This window comes from Crocuta crocuta, unplaced genomic scaffold (assembly GCF_008692635.1).
Source record: "Crocuta crocuta isolate KB4526 unplaced genomic scaffold, BGI_CrCroc_1.0 scaffold331, whole genome shotgun sequence".
Taxonomy (NCBI): Eukaryota; Metazoa; Chordata; class Mammalia; order Carnivora; family Hyaenidae; genus Crocuta; species Crocuta crocuta.
In genome coordinates, this window is record NW_027531015.1 from 3,583,291 (window position 1) to 3,605,532 (window position 22,242).

At 34.3% G+C, this 22,242-nt stretch overlaps 1 protein-coding gene across 1 annotated transcript in view; it reads left to right on the forward strand.

Moving 5' to 3' along the window:
- The window catches only part of FAT4 (FAT atypical cadherin 4), a 176,446-nt gene that overhangs the window by 75,022 nt on the left and 79,182 nt on the right, over positions 1-22,242 (forward strand). Inside the window, exons 2-4 of the mRNA XM_077770904.1 lie at positions 2,563-2,694; positions 17,001-17,262; positions 18,804-19,154. Of these exons, the coding sequence (XP_077627030.1) occupies positions 2,563-2,694; positions 17,001-17,262; positions 18,804-19,154 (745 nt within the window). The remainder of the gene's footprint in view (positions 1-2,562; positions 2,695-17,000; positions 17,263-18,803; positions 19,155-22,242) is intronic.

Genomic DNA, 22,242 nt, shown 5'->3' on the forward strand with positions numbered 1-22,242 from the left:
TCTTTGATGTCATATTTAATTGGTGCCAATATGGATTATCCTTACTCTCAGTTTAGTGTTCTTCCCTACATACACACACACACACACACACGCTCATATACACTTACATAAACACACATTCATATATGCTCATTCTCTCACAAATACACTTAAAAAACTCTCTGTCTCTTTTTTTCTCTCTTTCTTTCACACACAAACATACACACACACACACAAGCATACACAAGTTTGGCATGTTGGTTTCCAATTAGACCAAGTCAGAAAATTACAGATGAAAGACAATTTAGAATTGAAAAAAAATTCTATTAAGCTAAAAAGTCAGAGTTAAGTTATGAGGTATTTTGGTTAGTTATCTCTTATTCTTCATTTGTTTTTCTACTGTATTTTGAGAATTGTGCACACATATGTGAAAATCACACATATAATGTGAAGATAATTATTAATTTCTAAAGAACGGTAATGATTATGTTTTTGGATAACCATTGGGTCATTTATTCTTAAATCCACATTTTTTAGGCTTTTGAAATACATATGTGTATGTATGTATTTCAAAGCTTTTCTTACATGAAAACTTTTTACATATTCAATATGTTTCAGAGATGAAAATTGTATTGTAGGTTTTGAATTTGTAGGACCTGAAATTCTGATTTATTAAATCATTTTCTCCAGATTTCTTCCTAGCTCTAAGGAACTCTGAGGTCTGTGGTCACAGCTTGAAAATCAAGAATGACTCTTAAAATTGTTTCTAAGCTTTATTTATTTATTCTGAGAGAGAGAGAGAGCACATCGCATTGGCAGGGGAGAGGCAGAGAGAGGAGGAAAATGCCAAGCGGCTCCACGCTGCCAGTGCAGAGCCTGATGTGTGGCTCAAACTCACGAACTGTGAGATCATGACCTGAGTTGAGATCATGAGTCAGTTGCTTAACCAACTGAGCCACCCAGGTGCCCCAAGATCAAATTTTTATTAACCTCTTCCCTCTGAGCTAAGCATTTGCTGGCCTCATTAAAGTCTGGTCTTTATAAAATGCTCTGAGACACATAGTATTATCTCAATTTTAAGATGAGGAGACTGAAGCCAAGATAAATTAAGCACTAAAGTTAACCCAGCTAATAAGTCAGAGAGCCAGAATCTGAATTTCAGTTTTTCTAATTTGAAAACCCAGGTTATTTACAACCATTCAAGGCAAGTTGGACATTGGCTGCAGATGTAGATACTGTGGACCTTTACGTTAAAGGAAGTGACACAGAGAATAATGTGAGCCCAAACTAGAAGTGCCACATTTCTAATTACTGAGACTGCTGCTTTCATTCATACCCTAGACTAATTTGAGTCATTTGCTATGATCAAAACTCTCCTAGTAGAAGGTGCAACTAGAGGTATAATAATTCTTTGGTACTTAATTTGTATATTAGTTTTTGGGGAGAGGGGTTATTTTTATCATTTGCTCATCCATTTATTCATCTAGCTCTACTATATTTCCCATTCATTCCTTTTCAGAGAATAATGACAGTCCCACCGATTGCTTCTTCCTATACCCCATCTCCACGTCCTCCCAGAAAAGAAAAAAATCAAAATTCTTTTCCTCTCTTCTCTCTCTTCATATTTGTCTATATCACTCTCAGATCTGATGGAGTTTTTACAGCTGAACTATAAAAGATGACATTTCATCCCATGAGAAAAATGTCTTGGTTATATCCAAGCTAAATGCATGGCTGGATTTTTCTCCATGACTTAATTTTGTGACCCAACTGGGGAAACTTGCAGTTTTATTAGCAGCTGTCTTCCCTTTTCTTATCAGATCTTCAGCTTTTAGCACCTAGCTCAAAAGAGAAAACATATGGCTTGAAGTTATTATTTAGACTTCACAAATCTTTCCTTCTAAACATTTTTTCCTAGACAGAGAAACAAATAACTCTGACTAGGATCTTTCAAACAAAGCTCTTAATATTTGCAATCTATATAAACACTATATCAGGAAAAGATGACTGTTTAGCTTTAGTTGCATTAAGAAGTACTGATAGGAGTGGAAATAGAAAGAAAAGAAGATGAGTGTATTTTTCTTCCCCCATAAGTTGGGAATTGATTTTAAAGGGGAAGATGCTAAGGGTTTCTTAAAACAAAATGCGAACTTCTTTGTTTCCCCCCAGACGTTGCCAATGTATAAACATTTCAGGAAGAAATTCTACACCTCCTTATTTGCGTGTCAGGCGACATTTAATGGTTGAATGGCAGACAGTGCAAAGTCCAGGCAGTTCTTCAGTGGTGCACAAATTGGGATTAAATCAACAGTTGATCAGTGGGCCTCTTCTAATTTAAACTCCGAAGCAATTCTTTGAAATCAGTTACTCCCAACAAGTCAAATGAGTTTTACTTGGATTTTATATTTTTCATAAGGCTTTCATAGCTTTCTCTAGGGTATTTTCTGTTGTTTTGATGTTATATATAAAAGTTTTGATTCTTTTTGGAGGGCATAGCTGGCTAGTGGGCTCTTAGTATACATTTTATGGAGCACCTTGCAGACATGTGGGGCATTCATGTGTTGGTTCTTTCTCTCCTTGTAGGTTGAAATAACTCTTCAAGATATTAATGATAACCCACCAGTATTTCCAACAGACATGCTGGATCTCACGGTGGAGGAGAACATCGGAGATGGCTCTAAGATTATGCAACTGACAGCCATGGATGCTGATGAGGTAACTCAGAGCCTGAATTCGTGTTGAAACCTAGTATCCCAGTGACCTATCAAATTTCTACTATATATGGATCACTTTTTTTAAATGTTTGTTTATTTCTGAGAGAGAAAGAGACAGAATGTGAGCAGGGGAAGGGCAGAGAGCTGTCAGCACAGAGCCCATTATGCGACTCGATCTCGCGAACTGTGAGATCATGACCGGAGCTGAAGTCGATGCTTAGCCAAGGCACCCTTAAGCTACCCAGGCACCCCTGTTGACCATTTTTAATACCTCATAATTAAGGTTAAGCATTGTGTATTCTTTTTCAAAGAATATTAGTTATAGAAATGTGATATAAGAAGGCTAAGATAGAGACTAGTAAGAGGTAATTTTCCTTTGATCGGTAATTCATTATTCAGTGAATTGTTGGCTACATTTTAGATTTCTTAGTCAAATTATTTTAATGTTCAAATAATCTACAGACATAGACATATTTTTTATGCCTTTATCATTCTAATTTTCCATCCTAGCAGCTAAGGATTGAATTTTTATTTGTATTTGACAAAAAGCATATTATTTGAAATTAAAACATTTTAAAAACACCATCTTATAGTGTTTGATTTAATTTGCATACATCTATAAAACAAAATATATGATTTAAAAATAGCCTTATACATTTAAAGGAAATTATCCAGGCAAACCAATAATTTTTCAAATCTGTTAATAGACAGAACTTTCCTATCTAGTAGTGAATACAAAATTAGCGGGCACAATTTAGATTACTATCTTTTATATTTATATTTCAAGTTTAGCTATTTAATTACCATGCTCCAAATGGCGTAACAACTTATATAATTTGTAATTTATATTCTTCTTGTGAAAAAAGCCCATTGCTTGCTTTCTCCTTCTTGCTAGGCAAAGAAATCAATTAAAAAAATTTTTTTTTTCTGAGAGAGAGAGAGATACAGCATAAGCAGGGGAGGGCCAGAGATGGAGGGAGATACAGAATCCAAAGCAGACTCCAGGCTCTGAGCTAGCTGTCAGCACAGAGCCCAACGCGAGGCTCGAACCCATGGACCGTGAGATCATGACCTGAACCGAAGTCAGACTCTTAACTGACTTAAGCCATCCAGGCGCCCCAGTAAAGAAATTGATTAATGTTATGGTGTTGTGGAAAGAGATATAACCTTCTCAGACACCAGTATCACCTTTCACCTTGAGCTAAGCCCAACACAAACCAGAGGATTTAATTTTTTTTGCCTTCAATTAAACTTCAGAAGTATCTGAAAACTTGATTCTTGGTCTAATAGTAAGATCTTCATAAATTTATTTTTTTAACTTTATTTTTTTTTATTTTTTTTAATGTTTTTATTTATTTCTAGGAGAGAGAGAGCGTGAGCAGGGGAGGGTCAGAGAGAGAGGGAGTCACAGACTGAAACAGGCTCCAGGCTCTGAGCTGGCAGTCAGCACAGAGCCGGATGCGGGGCTCGAACCCACAAACCGCGAGATCATGACCCAAGCGAAAGTCGGACGCTTAACCGACTAAGCCACCCAGGCGCCCCTATTTTTTTAACTTTAAAAGGTAAATAAATCAAAAACAGACGAATTTTAACAGCTAATGCAGAAATGTAATGACTTAGTTTTTTTATAAATTTTGCCAAAATCTAAGGAAAAGTAAACAAAATAAAGCATAGATATTTAGATAATTGTCATTTTCTATTTAAAAAGATTTGGTGTTTTAAGTACAGTAACTTCTCCTCAATTTTATAAAATAAACAATAAAAATAAAAACATTTTTATAAAATAAAAATAAAACTCAACATGTAAAATTAGAATTAAATTGGTTTTAGTCAATGATTCATGAATCCGGCAACGTATCACTTAGCAAGAGAAAGGAGCTCCACCAAGCTGTAGAAAAAAAAAAAAGGTTTTTTTAAAGGCTGTAAGGGGTGGAAAAAGGAAACTCTTAGCAATGAATGCATTGTTTTGGGCAAGGTCACCTTCCTAAGGGGAACAGAGGAGTCTATTGCGCCTATTGTCTCACCAGTGCAGACCAGGTAATTCCCTGTGGACTTGTTAAAGGGTATGTTTTGGGGGAGTTGAAACTGCAATTAGATTAAATATTATATCTTGGTTTATTGCCATGAGATTTAGCGTAAGCAACTCTATTTTGGAACTGCTGTCTCCTTTCTGCCAATTCCATTCTTTTGATTGGACACTCAGTTAACTGCAAAATATGATAAAAATTTAAGGCATCTGCACCACTCACAGATCCCACTCATTTGTTATTACAGATTTTGTCAATTCTCTGTGTGGCATTCATAGGCCATGACACTTGTTTTTTTCTTTTTGCTTAATCTCTGTGAAGCCCATGACTTCAGATTACAACTTTTAAGTTGGTCATTCTCGATGATGATCATGGCTGATCCTTTTTTATGTGCCAGCCTTAGAGAGATCATTTGCTTGGTTACTAGCAGCAGCAAGAATGCACTTAAAAATGTTCAGAGAATACAATGTGCCAGGGAGACTACTGTGATTATTACATGCAAGATAATTCCTAATGTTTAGAAAATACTTCATAGCTTGTTCCCCCAAACCAAACCAATCAAAATGAAATAAGGAAAAGAAAGACCCTGCTGAAGGAGTCACCTTTCTAAGAGGCAAGTTGTCTTGTTCAGTGATTTTATGTAACTGAGTTTCCATGTCTCCAAAAGTGTTAATCCAGGTGAAGCACATGATGTTAGCCACAGCACAGACACCTCATTGCTCAGCTAAAAAATATTCAAGGGACCAACTTTGTTCAGAGTGTCTAAGGACTTTTGTTGAGCAACTATTGTCTTTGCAGACTGTACAGTGCTTTCAAGAGTCAGGTTTCTAATAGAAAGATTTCTAATCATAGCTTCATTTACATTTACTCCCAACCAGGGAAATATGGCCCTGAAAAAAGAAGTGAATTCTGAATCATTAATTCCTTCTGGTAATTTCTTTCTAACTCAACAGTGTAAATCTAGGGGAGCCAGCCAGTGAGGTGTCTTTGTGGACAGGGGCACAGTTGGATAACCTAAGAGGCATTGCCTGGGTATGCACCTGCTACTTAGGCATTCATAAGTCCAAGGAGAGTGATAACCACCACAGAAAAAAGACAAATCCTATGGGGGCATAAAACATTCTTGATAAGGTGGCACCATTGATGGACAGTAATAGACAGAAAGGAGTTTTTAATGACAAATCCAGCCGTTTAAGAGGCAAAGTGTCCCTCCCTCAGCAACAGCATATGAGATACTGATGATGGCATTATCTTTCTGGGCCAATGCCAGATTAAAGGAAAGAAAGAGAAAAAGAGAGAGTTTAATGTTTAGTTGGCATGTAAAGTCTTGATCTGGGATTTGGGGAAGAAACAATCTACCTTGATGCTGGCTATTTCTCTTCTAGTCAATATGACTTTGGAGGTCTCCAGCATTTGTGCAAGACCAGTTATCATGTGGAGTTTTCCTTAATTGTGAGATATTTATCCATAAGTCCCTGGAGTTTGGCTGCCATCTGGGTAGTGAAAAGGACCTGGTACAGTCTTTTACAAGGAGTTTGAAGGGCAGTCTTTCTTCTTAACAATTCTAAATCAGAAGGATGAGAGAAAATTGGGAATGTTACTTTGGTGAGCTGTAGCCAGATACTTGAGGAAGCTAGAATGCAGGATCTAATATTTACATGTATATAATAAAACTTCAAAAACAATTAACAGGTGTAGAATCCAATATCTACAAAACTACAAACATACTTTTCTTACTACAGTTACTCCCATTTTTAAAAGATAATTGCAGTAAAACTAGTTTGTTTGCATTATTTACATAAGTGCATTATTAATAATTATTTACATAACTGTAACTAAAATAGTGATTGCCCATATAAGCTCTTTTGTTTTTAAAGTTTATTTATTTGTTTTGAGAGAGAGAGAGAGTACACACAAGTTGGGGAGGGGCAGAGAGAGACGGGGAGAGATAATCCCAAGCAGGTCAATGCAGAGTCCAGTGCAGGGCTCAAACTCACAAACCATGAGATCATGACCTAAGCTGAAATCAAGAGTCAGTTGCTTAACCAATGCAGCCACTCAGGCACTTTGACCATATAAACTCTTTTTAAAGATTGCTTTGCTGAAATCTTGGGAACAAGTTACCAGGACAGTTTTCCAAGAGGCTTTCTTGACTCCATAAAGTCAACCTTAGTTCCTTAAAACTGACTGTATCTGAATCCACACACATCTCTCTCAAATAAGACATTCTAGTAAGGCCTTGATAATATAATGAAGGTTTCCAAATATGTCGTGTTAAAGGAGAATGGATTCTCATTGAATTTATGCAAGCAAATAACAATATTGCCATGAAACAAATATATTGCCAGAAAAATAGTTTCTGTATTCTGGAGGGATCAGGTACAGAGAAAAAACAAATGTCTCTTCTTTGTCTACAAAGGTATACTTTACCAGTCTACTATAGGCCATAGTAAAAAAGAAAAACAAAATAAAAAATGAAATAAAAGACAAAAGTTTTCTTATATCTGGTAAAACAAAACATTAAATAACCAGCAATGTTTTAAATAAAAGTTATAAGGAATTATAATCATCCTCCTTAGTTCAGTTAGTCCTATGTAATTAATACTTGTTCTAATTGAATCCAGTTTTTTCCATTGGCTCTGGAAATTCTTACCCTGTTTTTTTAATTTTAAATTTATCAGAAACCTGTATTTTAGAATACTTTCCATAAATCTTCTTGAAAATGAAGCACTTTTGCCAAAGCATCAGAATGAAACAACTGTCTATAAATCACAAAAGATTAAAAATTTGGAGAGAGGTCATACAATGTAATTCACAAGGAAATATGCTTATTTCTATGTGTAAAATGTTACATATAATTTTAACATAATAACTGGAATTATTACTGAAAACATGCCAAGATATATTATATTTCCAGGAATCTTACATTATTTCTGGAACACATAACATATATCTATACAAATTCAGCATAAAAATTCCTTAGTATTATTTCTTGTTAGACAAAAATTTAATGTATCAAACTTAGTTACTTTAATATCGTTTTATAAGGAGAGAGATCATATATTTTGATATGTTTCAAGGATCCTCTTGAAAATCCCAAATAATTCAAGGTCAAAAGACTTGGTTTAGAATTTGAATTTGGGGAAGTTTGTCAAAGTATATCAAAAAGGTTTTAAGATACTTGTACAGTTAAGACTGTGTGTCACTATAAAACAATATTCAGTTATCTATTTAACCAAAGTGACAATTGAGGACTTCATGGGCAAATATAGAAGACTTAATGGTTCTGAACAAAATTTAATTCTTTTAATATTGAGAGTCTTAGATTTCAGTAATCAAAAACTTGATAAAAACAACACAGGAAATTATTTTGACAAAACACAGAATTCTTGTTTTTTCAGGCATATTACTTTAACAGGTAAGGAAAATTATTTTTATAATCACTTATCAAGAACAGACAACTGGACCAAGAAAATTTTGTCTTTTTAACTGACCAAAACCAAAATTCTTTCTTTTTTAAGTTTATTTATTTATTTTGAGAGACAGATACAGTATGAGTGGGAGATGGGGAAGAGAGTGAGGGAGATAGAGAATCCCAAGCAGTCCCCTGACTGTCAGCAATCCCAACACAGAGCTCACACTCATGGAACTGTGAGATGGTGACCTGAGCTGAAACCAAGAGTTGATGCTTAGCCAACTGAGTCACTGAGGTGCCCCCAGGAAACAAAATTCTAATTTTGCACCAGCTTGCTTTTGATATTAGAACTCACTAGCTTAATTAAATTCATTCCAATCTCAACCAATGTTGATCACACAAAAAATTCCTTTCCCTTGTTTTTAGTAGTTTTAGTTACGTATATTAGAATTCATAACCCTTAGAAGCCTTTGATTTCTAATGAAAACTATGAAGTAAGCAATTATGAACTGTCTTTTATATTAGCATTCTATGGATTGGCAGATCCATACTTTTTATGATTTCTAGAAACATGTACTTCCTCATAGAAAATTTCTCAACACAGCATAAAACATGTTTACTAATAGACCTAATTATCTTTAGTTTCTCTGTAAAAGGAAGCTAAAAGTAGATAAGCTTATGTTCAATAACTAATGTTTCAGTATTTTGCCTTAGTTGGAAATGATCTGGGTACTGAATGGATATAACTTGACTCATCATTTAATTTAACCAAGTAAAACTGAGGTTTCAGGTTACCAAAAATATTTGGGGAAACTAAGAAGTTTACCTAAAACTTTTTATACTACTTATATCCATTTTATTTACTGATTCTTAACAATTACATTTAAGTTATTAATAAAAATTTTATCATGACAAGTTATTTTTATTGCTGAAAAATTTTATGAGGCAGATAACATGAACTTATTTGATTAATAAATCCAGGTAAAATAAAAGTTGCATGACTGTATTATATTCAATGTTGAAAAGTCTAAGGACATGTGTATTTTAATTAAACCAACAAACTTGAATGAGCTTTATTATTGGATATTTTCTCAGATCACAAGGACTTGAAAAGCATTTGAGTTAGTTTTCATTTTATTTTTGAGAATTTTTATGAATATTAAATATAATTTATATAAGCACATATTTGCTTAAGCCAATTAAATATAGCTTTGTTCACAAATTGATTTTAATAATACCATCTGGAGGCAAAGATGATATTATTAAAATTAATTTTAATGGATATTATGCATACATATTGAAATAAACATAGAGACATTATAGCTTCTATATATTTAAAATTTCCCATTAGCTCAAAATCTAAATGACCTTCTCCCCCTTTTTATTTTCTGATAAGAATTGCCTCTCCAAAGTTTATACATCAACACTTACATGTCAAAAGCACAATGAAAAAATGAGAGTTATAAGCTTTTTAAGATAAATAGGGGACTCTTTGGTATTGGTAAAAAAAAGAGTAAGTGAACTTTCAACTACATTTTTAGTTCTGCAAAGATTTGTAAGATAAGGAGAGTTGCTCTCAATTCCTTAAAGAACTGGGTTGCAACTTAAATGACATCATAGTTTGATTTACCCATAAACTCTTTTACAAGGGCTTTAGAACATTTTTCTTTCCTTCTGGATTCATAGTTTTATTTTAGCATAGGGGAGAAGATCTGAAAAAAAAAAAAAAAGTTCTTTCAGACTCTGCAATTTGGCCAATTTCTGACCACAGAGCTACTTTGTAGTTTTTAGCTGGAACAAATAGTAAATATTTCTGGCAGTATTGAATAACCTCTGGGAATGAAGAGGCATCACCAAAGAGGATGCATACGATATTTTCTTTTCCTCCCTCTACTGGGCACTACAGTCAGAGGTCTGGGAGAGCTGACTCTGGCAAGAATTCTCATCCTTCGCTGTCTTCCACCAGTTTTTCTAGGATCTATTTGTAGCATTTTACCAGAATTTGGCAAGGTTTTTCATTATTTTTAATTTAGGTTTTCCCTTGCCTGTTGAAGAGAATAACCACAGTTTACCAGAAAATCCCTCAGAGTTCCATCAAGTTTGGGAGATCCCCATTAAAAAGAGCCCTCCTTCAAGAGTAGACATGTGATGTCTTTAAGGTCATTAACTTGGCAGACTTTTTGCTTATGGTCATATAAAGGGAATTCAGACAGAGGATTACTAGAATGAGTACTAAATAAAGGAGGATAGAAGGAAGCAGTGAGACATCAACCGCATTTATCTTTGTTTTGTTTTGTTTTTGGGTACCTTTATATCTTGAATTTATCATTAACCTTTTGCAACAAATCTTGTAATAAAGCTCTTTTGGAGTTTTGAAGACTTTTGGAGGTTTTCTGTATACCAATTAAAAGAGCTAGTCCATTCTATTTCTTTGATTTGGGAGTCCTGGTTTTTAAATGCACTTCTTAAATGATCTTACCTAATTGGAACATTCCTTATAATGGCCACTGTAATTCTAGGTTATAATTACTTTGAGGGCTGGCAGCAGTTTGGTGGGACACTAGCTGCAAAGGGGGTTTAACCAACATTTTCTGTCCAGGGATATCTAGCTGCTAATTGGGTGTGACTCACTTATCTGCTGCATCATATTTTGGGGGCCCCAGGCTGACAGATACCAAGCCAAGTTCTCAGAACACAAAACAAACCTAAGAAAATTTTGCTGTTTTGTAGATGGTTATTTCTGCCAGGATCATAGTTCTTAGACATAAAATAACCAGGTGTGCCAGAAAGTAGCAGAAACTCTTTAGAGTTTAGGCATCCATGTTATTATAATTACTTTTTTCAGTTAAGTTTTGGGGTATAGAGCCAAACTCATACCTAAAAGGCATGTGGTTCTGGGTTGGTGACTGTGCGGCATTTTACAGTGTACCTCATTACATGGAACTTTGCTTGAGATTGGAAGGTGGCCTAGTGTCATTCTAACTCATTCCATGACCAACTTATTCTAACAGAGGAGTCTTTGATTTAGGTGGTAAGCATATACAATAGCTTTTAAGTGTTTGACCCATGCCCACCTATTTTTTCAGCTTTTTGGCCTCTGAGATCCCTGTTAACAATGATCTTTATTTGCACAAAACAAGACAAACATGTGATTTTTAACATACCAACAATAATTAGAAGACATTACTGCTGATTGGCCAAGAGAAGGCCAGGAAATTATTATCAAAGTGTATTGTTTAGGCAAGGTCACCCTCCTGAGGGGAACAGAAAGGATCTATTGGGTGGATTATCTCACTATCCCTACCAGGTAATTCCATGTTGACTGGTTAAGAGATAAATTTTTCAAGGAGTTGAAACTACAAATAGGTTAGGTATTAAGTCTTGGCTTGTTAATATGGGGCTTAGCACAAGGGACTCTGTTTTGGGCCTGCTATATCCTTTTTAACAATTAAGTTTTTTTCCCCCTAATTTTAGCTACCTTAAAAGTTATGTGACTATATTATTTATAGCTATGATATATCAGCTATTATTTAGTAAATACTTTATTTTCTAAAAGCTCTTGATAATATATATTTGGATAGCTCAAATCATATATAATTTGATTCACTCTTATTTAGAAAAGTAGTAAACCTATGGTCCAGCAATTGCACTACTAGCTATTTACCTAAAGAATACAAAAATACTAATTCAAAGGGATACATGCACCCCAATGTTTATAGCAGCAATAGTCAAATTATGGAAAGACCCCTAATGTCCATCAACTGTTGAATGGACAAAGAAGGTGTGTGTGTGTGTGTGTGTGCGTGCGTGCATGTGTGTGTGTTTACATAATACACAATGAAATATTACTCAGCCATAAAAAGAATGAAATCTTGCCATTTGGAATGACCTGGGTAGAGCTAGAGGGTATTATGCTAAGCAAAATAAGTCAGTCAGAGAAAGACAAATACCATATGATTTCAATTATATGTAGAATTAAGGGAAAAAAATGATCATGGGGGGAAAAAAGAGAAAGGAAAACCAAGAAACAGACTCAACTACAGAGAACAAACTGATGGTTGCCAGAGGGGAGGTAGGTGGGAAGATGGGTGAAGTAGATGATGGGGATTAAGGAGTGTACATATTGTGATAAGCACTGGGTGATGTAGGGAAGTTTGAATTACTGAATTGTGCACATGAAACTAATATTACACTGTGTGTTAACTAACTGGAATTTAAATAAAAATCAAAAGAGAAAAAAAAATATGTGAAGAACCAAACAAAATAATAAAGAAAAAGAAAAACATTAAAAAAAAAAAAGCACCCATGAGGCACCTGGTATCTCAGTAGGTTAAGTGTCAGACTTCAGCTCAGGCCATGATCTCATGGTTTGAGGGTTGAGCCCCACATCAGGCTCTGTGCTGACAGTTCAGAGCCTGGAGCCTGCTTCAGATTCTGTCTCTCTCTCCCTTTCTCTCTCTCTCTCTCTCTCTCTCTCAAAAGTTAATAAACATTAATAAAAAAAATTTTTAGAAGTACCCATGCAATTGATTAAGACAATCACATTAAATAATTGTAACTGTAATGATTCTTATTGGTTATTCTTTCTATAGGAATGGCATAAACTTCCTTTATATCAAGTGGTTTATTCAAAAAGTAATGCAATTATCATGCCAATAATAAACATATATTCTAATGGGATTTGCTGTTCTCTTAAGAACGGATTATTTGAAAGAGACAACAATACTATTATGTTCATGATGTTATAATTTTATAGCCCTCTCTATTTTTTTCAAGTTATGACAGATAAGGTTTACTACAAATAAAGTGCCGTCTGCTAGTTTATTTTTCTCCATCTAGGTTTTCTGTGCATTTGTGTGCATGCGCACATACTTGCCTTCAAGTTTATCTTTTGAGATATGTTTATATTTATAATGAGATCTGAGGAAAGCTGGGAAGGTCTTTATGTCTCTAGGTATTTATATCAAAATTTATTTTAATGCACTTTTGTTTTATTTCTGTTGACTTTATTTTTTAAGTAAAAAAAAAAAATGTAAGTAACCATGCAGGTGTTATCACTTAGACACCCTAGTATTAAAAGCTACTGCTATGTAAGATGATGATATCTAAGATATGTAAAAGTGCATTTGGGGTAAGACCAGGTGTGCAGTTAAAGGGAGAGGAAAGTGTAAGGCTGTACAGAAGAAATAGACCAGGGAGATTTGTTTGAAATTCAGGGGGAAGTAGAGACGCTGACAATTGACAATTCGTGCAAAGTGTGGTGTGCCTGAAGGCATAAAGTCACCAAGTACTTTGTAATCAGATCTCTTGATGGGGGAGGGAAAGGCAGGAGAAGATGGAAGGGAGGAAGTAGGCTTACCGACAACCTTAATAGAAAGGGGGACATTATTGTAAAACTGCTTTTTAAGATTAAGCTCATGAGGTTGCTTTCCATTTTGAATATATTTTTTTCTTAAAAGTTTTAGGAGCTTTTAAATGATTACTGACTGTTTCAACTCATGACATGAGGAATCAACATTTCTTTGACCCTAAACCAGACAGAAGGGACCCCTCACCTTTCCCTGGCATTCAGAAACTTTGGCTGTTTCTTTTTTTGAGTGGCTTGCAATAAATTAATACTAATGCTTTTAGATAAACCTTCATTCTCTTTTCTACTTTACTCTCAGCTTTTTCCTCTTACTTGAATTTGAAATATATATATACATATATGTACATACACATATATTAACAAACTATGTGTCGATACATTATTATTTATCCACAAATCTTTAAAGACTAAATCAAACATCTAGGTATTTGTATGTTAGAGAAACTCTAATAAGGCCTGGGTAAAGGAATCAGTTTTAGGAAGCAACATGTACATGTTGAACTTCATTTAAATATCATTTGAAACATATGTTGGCCCAAGATACACATCTTTCAGAAGCACATGACTTTGTCAGTCTCTCATTTCCTTTTATAAACAGAATTATTATGCTTGTAATGGGCCAGGATACTCAAGCTTTGTTTCAGAGTACCATACTTGTATTTGAAAATACTCCTTAAGGTTGTGAAATGCATTTGCAATTTATATCTATTTACTTTTAGAATTCCTTCCACGTGCTTTTGTCGCTGTGGTTCCTCAGGAGAGTAGAATGTTTTTAACTAGCATTATTTCCACTGCACTGCAACTGAAATACGATATTTGTTTTTGTGGTATTGCTGATACTGCATATTTTGGATATTAAATAAATTGACTCTTCAAAAGACCTAATTAAATCATTACTCTTGGCCAGACATTTTCAGACATTCACTAGAACTATTAATTCACTGCATCAGCTGATTTTGAGTATAAAAAGATTGTTGTATCAACAAAATTTGATGCGTTTGCTTCTGTTCAGAAGAATTGTCATAACTTTAGGAGTACTAATTGTGACAGTCATTATGTAGACAGGACATATCTAAATTTCAAACCATTTGTGTAATAGCTTTAAATATGTTTTTATTTCTTTTCTTTCCCCTAATTTCCAAATACTTACCATTGTAATAGGTCAGAATTGAATATAACTGTTTTCATACCTGGATTGCTTTACTAGAATAATGGAACTCTTAGTGAAACAGAATAAATAGTACAGAATGTGGTCAGTTTAGAAGTCTAAAATTCTTATTGAATGTTTTTATTGAACCATACAATTATAATAAATATGTTAGATACTCCATGTACACCTGAATATACAAGATACACGTGGTATTGTGTTAAACTCAGCTATTTCATTACCAAATTAGAAGGTGCTTTGAGGCATTCACTTTACTAAATTTTAAGATTGGGTTCAAGAATGGAGTACAAAAATATTGCAAATGCCACTAAACATATATTGTGAAAGAATGTTTTTGCCTTTGACTTACAGAAATTATACCCTTGGGTGTTTGACCATGAAGGATAAAACACATCTAATCTGTGGAGGAAAAGATGTATGGAAACTGTGGGTGCCATGATCTCCTACCATGCCAGACATTTATTTAGTCTACACATTTTAAATTTCGGGTCTTCCCAATATCTTTCTTGGGAGTTCTTAGACTGGATATTTTGATAAATAAATTTCTAGAGTTTAATAGTTGTGAAAAGGATATTTATTTTATGTAAGTATATTTAAGTCAAAAAATAATTTTTGAAGTCAACAATTCTGACACTAACTATTCAGCATCAAAACTTAATAATTATGTATTATAGGAAATGAGAAAACATATTTTCCCTGCAGTATATAGCAACTCAGTTGTATTTTCATTTAAAGTACTCATTTACAGGTATCTCAGTCATCAAATGAACTTAATCCATTATATAAAAACAGGAACAGTGAAAACAGCTATCAGTGTCATATGCTTTCTGAAGGATCATTCTAGGTGTTTTACATGTATTAACTCATTTAATGTTCACAATAGCCCTATATGGCAGTGGTGGAGCAGAGATTCAACCCCCAAAACATGAGATCTCAACCAGTGCAGTATATAATATTCAATGTAGTATTTTAATTATTATAATTAAATTATATTATAATTATNTCTTTATTTTGGACTTTTCTAATATCTACTCTTTCTTGAAACCTTCCCTTTAACCTCATTTAGTGCCCATCAAGTGATGTGCTTAGGGCCGTGTTTAGCACTTAGTGAACACTTCATGAATGTTCTGCTTTTCTCAACTTTTTCAAGTCCTCTGCCAAATTTCTAGCTTATAGTTCAAGTTTGGAGGGCCACAGCTCAAAGATCTAAGAGAACACAAGAAATCACCTGCTCTCATTTTACAGAACATGAACTTGGTACCTGCAAAGAGTACAGACTGTAGAAGGTTTCGCCTTGAGAAAATGAAGCCCCAGTCTTTGAGCCCAAACTCTCCTTACTCTTTCCCTTTCTCTGGCCTCTTCCCACTCTATTCCCTCCCACATTATCAAGAGCCTTGAAAGATTGCTTCCAATTAAAGCAAGACTAGTGTTTTCTTGGCCATAAAATTCAAACCAATTTGTGTTGCAATTGAGATACTCCAAAATATACCCATAACCTAACAATTTGGTTGACCTTCTTCTATTCTTCATTTAAACTCTTTCCTCTAACAAACTGTTTAACAATGAGTAAGCCAAACACATCATTTTCCTTTCCTCTGCACTTTCGCTTAAACTCAAATGTTCCCTTAGTCTTTGCTTTAAAAAAAAAAAAAAAAGCCATTCTACAAACCCCAATTCAGTCCATACACATTCTGCATTATTATTTTTTCTAAAGAAATCAATTCAAAGTAATCCCTCTCTCTTCTTAGTTCTTACAGTGCTTATTTAACGCCACCATCATTTAGCACTTGCTGCATTTAATTACCTTCTCATGCTGAATCAGAATGATCATGAGCTCAGAGTCAGATAGAGTTGATCTTGAAATCCATGCTAACTCATGCAGTGTGACTCTATGTAAGTAACCTAGCATCTCAGAATCCACTGTCTTCATTTGTGAAATGGCACCTCATGGAGTTGTGAATTGAAGTGAGATAATGCATACATAGAGCTGTCACAGTGCCTGGCAAAGAGCAAGCCTTTAGCAATGCGGTTAGTAGTAGTAGTCTCATTTGTATTTTCTGTAGCAACAACTTGATTCTTTTCTATGTGTAAATTTTATGAGTTAAAAAATATGTATCTTATACTGATGGCTGAGATTTTCTGAGCTACTTAATGGGTAGGTGGCAAAACACTATGTAATCCACTACTTTGGCTTGTTATCTTTTGAAATCTTTTAATATCTTATAAAGGAAAGCCCGGAACTTTACTTTGTCAAATATATATTCAACATAAGGAATAATGCTCTTACTGCTCTACTTCTAACACTTTCAGATATGGGTCTTTTTCTTAGGGTGCGAATGCTCTGGTCACATACACTATCATTAGTGGAGCTGATGACAGTTTCCGCATTGACCCTGAATCTGGAGATCTGATAGCAACCAAGCGGTTGGACAGGGAACGCCGTTCCAAATATTCCTTGCTGGTTCGGGCAGATGATGGCCTTCAGTCCTCAGATATGAGAATTAATATCACTGTCAGTGATGTGAATGATCACACACCCAAGTTCTCCAGACCTGTGTACTCTTTTGACATCCCAGAAGACACAACCCCAGGTAGGTGGCACATCCTTAAGTGTATTTTGCCAAGGTCACTTTTGACTACAGTTATGGGCTGTGTATTGACTGCTCTTAATTAAGTAACTAGTTTTTATCATATACTGCTAGGCATAAAAATGTATGTGCTAGATATTTTAGTCTTTTAATTAACCTTCTTTCATATAGTTCCCGAGAATTACTAGACTTTGGAGAGTAAATGAGGTTAACAATTCATCTGATTACTAATTACAAATATTTCTGTTTCTGAAAGTATTTTTGATGAGTAGTTAATTTTCTGGTAATGACTGTTTTGATATTATTTTTCCACCTTCTACTCTGTGATATTTTACAGCCCACTTAAACATTTTATGTGTAATATTATTTTCAAATGCTGACTTCTAAGATGCTGATCATACAATATGTTGTTCTTTGCTACTTCTGCATCCATTCTGAATTAATGTACTTCAGAAACACATTCTCAGGACAGGACTGCATCTTTAATTTTAACATATTTTACTTGGTTGCAAAAATTAAAGTAAATGGATGCTATAAAAGTGTCTGACATGGTTATAGTGCTACGTGTACAAAGCACAAAGAAAAGCACATGAAAACCTGTGAATACTGGCTCTAACATTTAAAACCTGTGTGGCCCAGAGCAAGTTAGTTCATTTCTTTTAGCTTTAATTTCGAGTTCTGTAAAATGGGATATAATAATTCCTGTTAGAATTATCGCAAAGGTTAATTTAGAGAATAAATCATAGTATGCTAACACGGGGCTTGGGAAATCACATGTACTCAATAAGTGTTAGTGGAATCTCAATACTGAATTGTCGCCTTGCCTCTTTGAACATATTATGTTGTGATTGTTGAGTTTGAGTACTAAATATCCATATTTTCAGTGTGTGTATGCTTCATTTCCATTATTGGAAATTCTCATCTAAAATTGAAATTTTATTCTGAATTACATTTGGAATGATTCTGCGTAATAAGGCATATGTTACGGAAACTCACTTGACAAGGAAATTAAATATTTATAGACTACTTCTCACTGCAGTTTCCCCTTTCCTCCCCAACAGGAGTTGTGCACATCTTTCATGAAATTATCATCACGTTTATTTCTGCCTTAATTCCAGCAATGACCACATGAGCTATCAAATGATGTCCCCTGAGCATACGTCTGAATTATTGCTTGGGACCCCTCACTTCCTAATACTATCAATGGGCCCCAATAGAAGTCATTGCAGTCACCAATATGTTCATGAATTGGTAGTGCCAAGCATAAAAATAATGTCAGAAGTAGTATTATTTCTCCAGAACATTTACACTGCAACATAAAATTTCCTGAGAATTTAATATGTTATACATTTTATTAATATTTGGGAAGGTTGGCATCAGTGTTAATGGAGAAATCTGCAGAATATTGTGTTTACTGTATTTTCATAGTGATTCTCTAGTTAAAATGTTTTACTGTATAAATAAAATTTGTTGGTGTCTGCTTATAGTGTAGTAGTAATACCTTATCTCATTGATTTTAGTCTAATTAATTTATTTTTTGATAGGTTCATTGGTAGCAGCTATTTTAGCTACAGATGATGACTCTGGTGTGAATGGAGAAATTACATATATTGTGAATGAAGATGATGAAGATGGCATATTTTTCCTGAATCCAGTTACTGGAGTCTTTAATTTGACTCGAGTATTAGATTATGAAGCACAGCAATATTATATCCTCACTGTTCGAGCTGAAGATGGTGGGGGACAATTTACTACCATTAGAGTTTATTTTAATGTACTAGATGTAAATGATAACCCACCTATTTTCAGCTTAAATTCATATAGCACATCTTTAATGGAGAATCTACCTCTAGGATCTACTGTTCTTGTGTTTAATGTTACTGACGCAGATGATGGTATGTACCTTATTTTATACACTTATAATTTTACTAAAAATGTCCTCATTTATATTATATTTATTTACTATGTTCAGCTGTCACAAAATTGCTGTTTTGAATACAGGTCCAAAGAGGGATGATTTATGATTTAATTATAGAGGATTAAAAATTTGAGTACTTTATCAGTTAAATTCTTATAACAGTTACAAAGCATCCATTGTTATCATTTCAAAAACTTTGTCTTCTGGGGTACTTGGGTGGCTCTGTGAGTTAAGCGTCCTGCTTCGGCTCAGATCGTGATCTTGCAGTTCATGAGTTCGAACCCCAGGTTGGGCTCTGTGCTGACAGCTTGAAGTCTGGACCCTGCTTCAGATTCTGTCTCCTTCTCTCTCTTACCCTCCCCTGCTCACACTGTCTCTCTCTCAAAAATAAATAAACATTAAAAAATCTTCACCTTCCTTTTTTACAGTATTGCAGCTTAATAATGTTGAAGTTGTAAAGCAGCTTTTTACTAGGTTTCTGTCAGATTAGTAGAAATATTTGTCTACATTTATTATTTTAACACAAAAAGGATAAAATTTGGAAGCAGAAGGAAAACCAATATCTTAAAAAAATACATAAGAATGCATAATTAATTGTATATTTCCAATAGAAAACTTCGAATAATATTTTAGCAAGCTTTCATACTTTGACTCAAAAGGTGATTCCAGATCTCTTTAACTTATACTATATAATCAAGATGAGATTTTTCCTTAATTCTAGGCTTTACTTGTGTCTGATTTTATTTATTGCAAAATCATTTGGCAAACTTTTTTTTAAAATAGAACTCTCCTGGCCTTTCTTCTAAAACCTGTTTTGTATATGCACGTGTTATATAATATAGTGCTAGAGATAACATTGTGTGTATTTTCAGTCTTTGACCTGTTTGGAAAGTTAATTCCTTGTTTCCCCTTTTATTGGATGAGTTAGCTGTCCTATGCTTGAGAAAACAAGGCACAGAACTTTAAAGAGGAAATAGGTCTTGAGCCTGAGGATATGCCTAAAGGCATAGGCATATCAATCTTAATTTAGAATTTCCTGGTTCTTACCGACATGGATGATTAATGTAATTTCGGAATACCATTGTATCTCAACATTCTCCTCTATACTTAGTTTCCTTTCAGAATTGTCTAGAAGTGCCACTGAGAAGATATGACAGGCAAAAAACACAGTGTTTTAAATACATTTCCATTCACAAAATTGGAAACACTTTCTTCAGAGTTCATTAAGTGCATTTTGAAGTTTTCCCCTTTTGTGTTCAAGTGCAGTTAATATTGGTCACAGGTATATATCTAAAACAGAAGTATCTGTAACTCTAGGACTACTACTATTGCTTAATAAATGACATTTGTGACATAATTAATAACTAGTCAGCAAAAGAACTTTGCTCACTCTATTTCACATCAGCCCACCTCTGTGATTGACTCTTATTAGGCATTTGTATACAATTGAGCTTAATCCCAATTTTGGAAGTTGATTTCTCTATTATAACTTTCATTAGTTTACCTGCTCCCTGCATGTGAATATCTTATTTGTCCTTGTGATTGGTCCTGACTTTTCTGTAGTGAAGAATTTTTTGCTATTTTCTTTGTGATTTATTTATTATGCACTAGAGAGTGACTGTTGCTTCATAGGACTGTGTGTTTCTCTGGATTAAACTTTTTTTATTCTCATATCTTCAAATATAGAGAACTGAACAATAGCAAATAAGAAACCTTCTTTGTAAAAGCCTGTTGGAATATTCCATATACATGTATGCACAGAGATATATTAACCATTGACTTCAACTTATTTCTCATGCATTTCTTTTCCTTTAATTGTGTTGACTAAAAGTTTCAAGCTACATTTTTCCATTGTTTTAGTTTTGAATACTTTTATCATTGTAATTTCCTGTACTTTGACCTAAAATATAGGACACGGTTGCTATTCTTTCTGAAAATCAAGGATAATGATAAGACTGAACCAGGGCAACCTTGTTTGTTTAAAATTACCAACTCAGTCACACTAAATAGTTCTCAAAGTATTTCACAAGCAGTGAAATTTAGACATTTTTTAAAAAAACAACAAATCTGGGATACCTGGGTGACTCAGTTAAGCATCTGACTTTGGCTCAGGTTATGATCTTGCTGTTCATGAGTCAAGCCTGCGTGGGGCTGAGTGTGGAGCCTTCTTGGGATTCTCTCTCTCTCCCCAAAATAAATAAATAAACTCTCTCTTTGCCTCTTCTCCACTTGTTCTCTCTTTCTCTTTCTCTCTTTCCCCAAAATAAATAAACCTATAAAATAAAATAAAATAAAATAAAAAATAAAATAACAAAATTTTTAATGTTTTATTTATTTCTAGGAGAGAGAGAGAGAGAGACAGCGTGAGCAGGGGAGGGTCAGAGAGAGAGGGAGTCACAGACTGAAACAGGCTCCAGGCTCTGAGCTGGCAGTCAGCACAGAGCCCGACGCGGGGCTCGAACCCACGAACCGCGAGATCATGACCCAAGCGAAAGTCGGACGCTTAACCGACTAAGCCACCCAGGCACCCCAATAACAAATTTATCTAAATATGTGATCAAAAGATTCCTGACAGGAGAATATTGTCGTCTGAGGAAACTTTTATATAAAAATAAAGTTAATATTTTCTGTTATCTATATCTAGATTCTACCAGAGTTTAACCCCAAATTTTAGGTTATGAAATCATTTAATAAAAATAGGTCAAGTATTTTACTATTTACACAAGACAGATAGTATATGTATTAATTTCAAGGCTTCCTTATGTATAGTTTAAAAAGTATTATATTGAGGCAAAATAGTATAAACTGAACTTAATGGAAATATACTGGCTTTGATAGTTATTATGTTATTTTAGAAATAAATTCATATCTCTTAAAAATATTGGGAGTCATAGACTGTTTTGAGAATAGAGCAATGGTTGTTATTGCTGAATAAGTCCACCTGTATATGCTTGGTACAATTGCAGGCATTCAAATGAAAGAAGCTTCATATTCCAGTGACTTGATGACCTTGTCGGAACTGCTTCATAAAGCTGAATGCTGTTTAAAACAGTTCTGTGCATTAC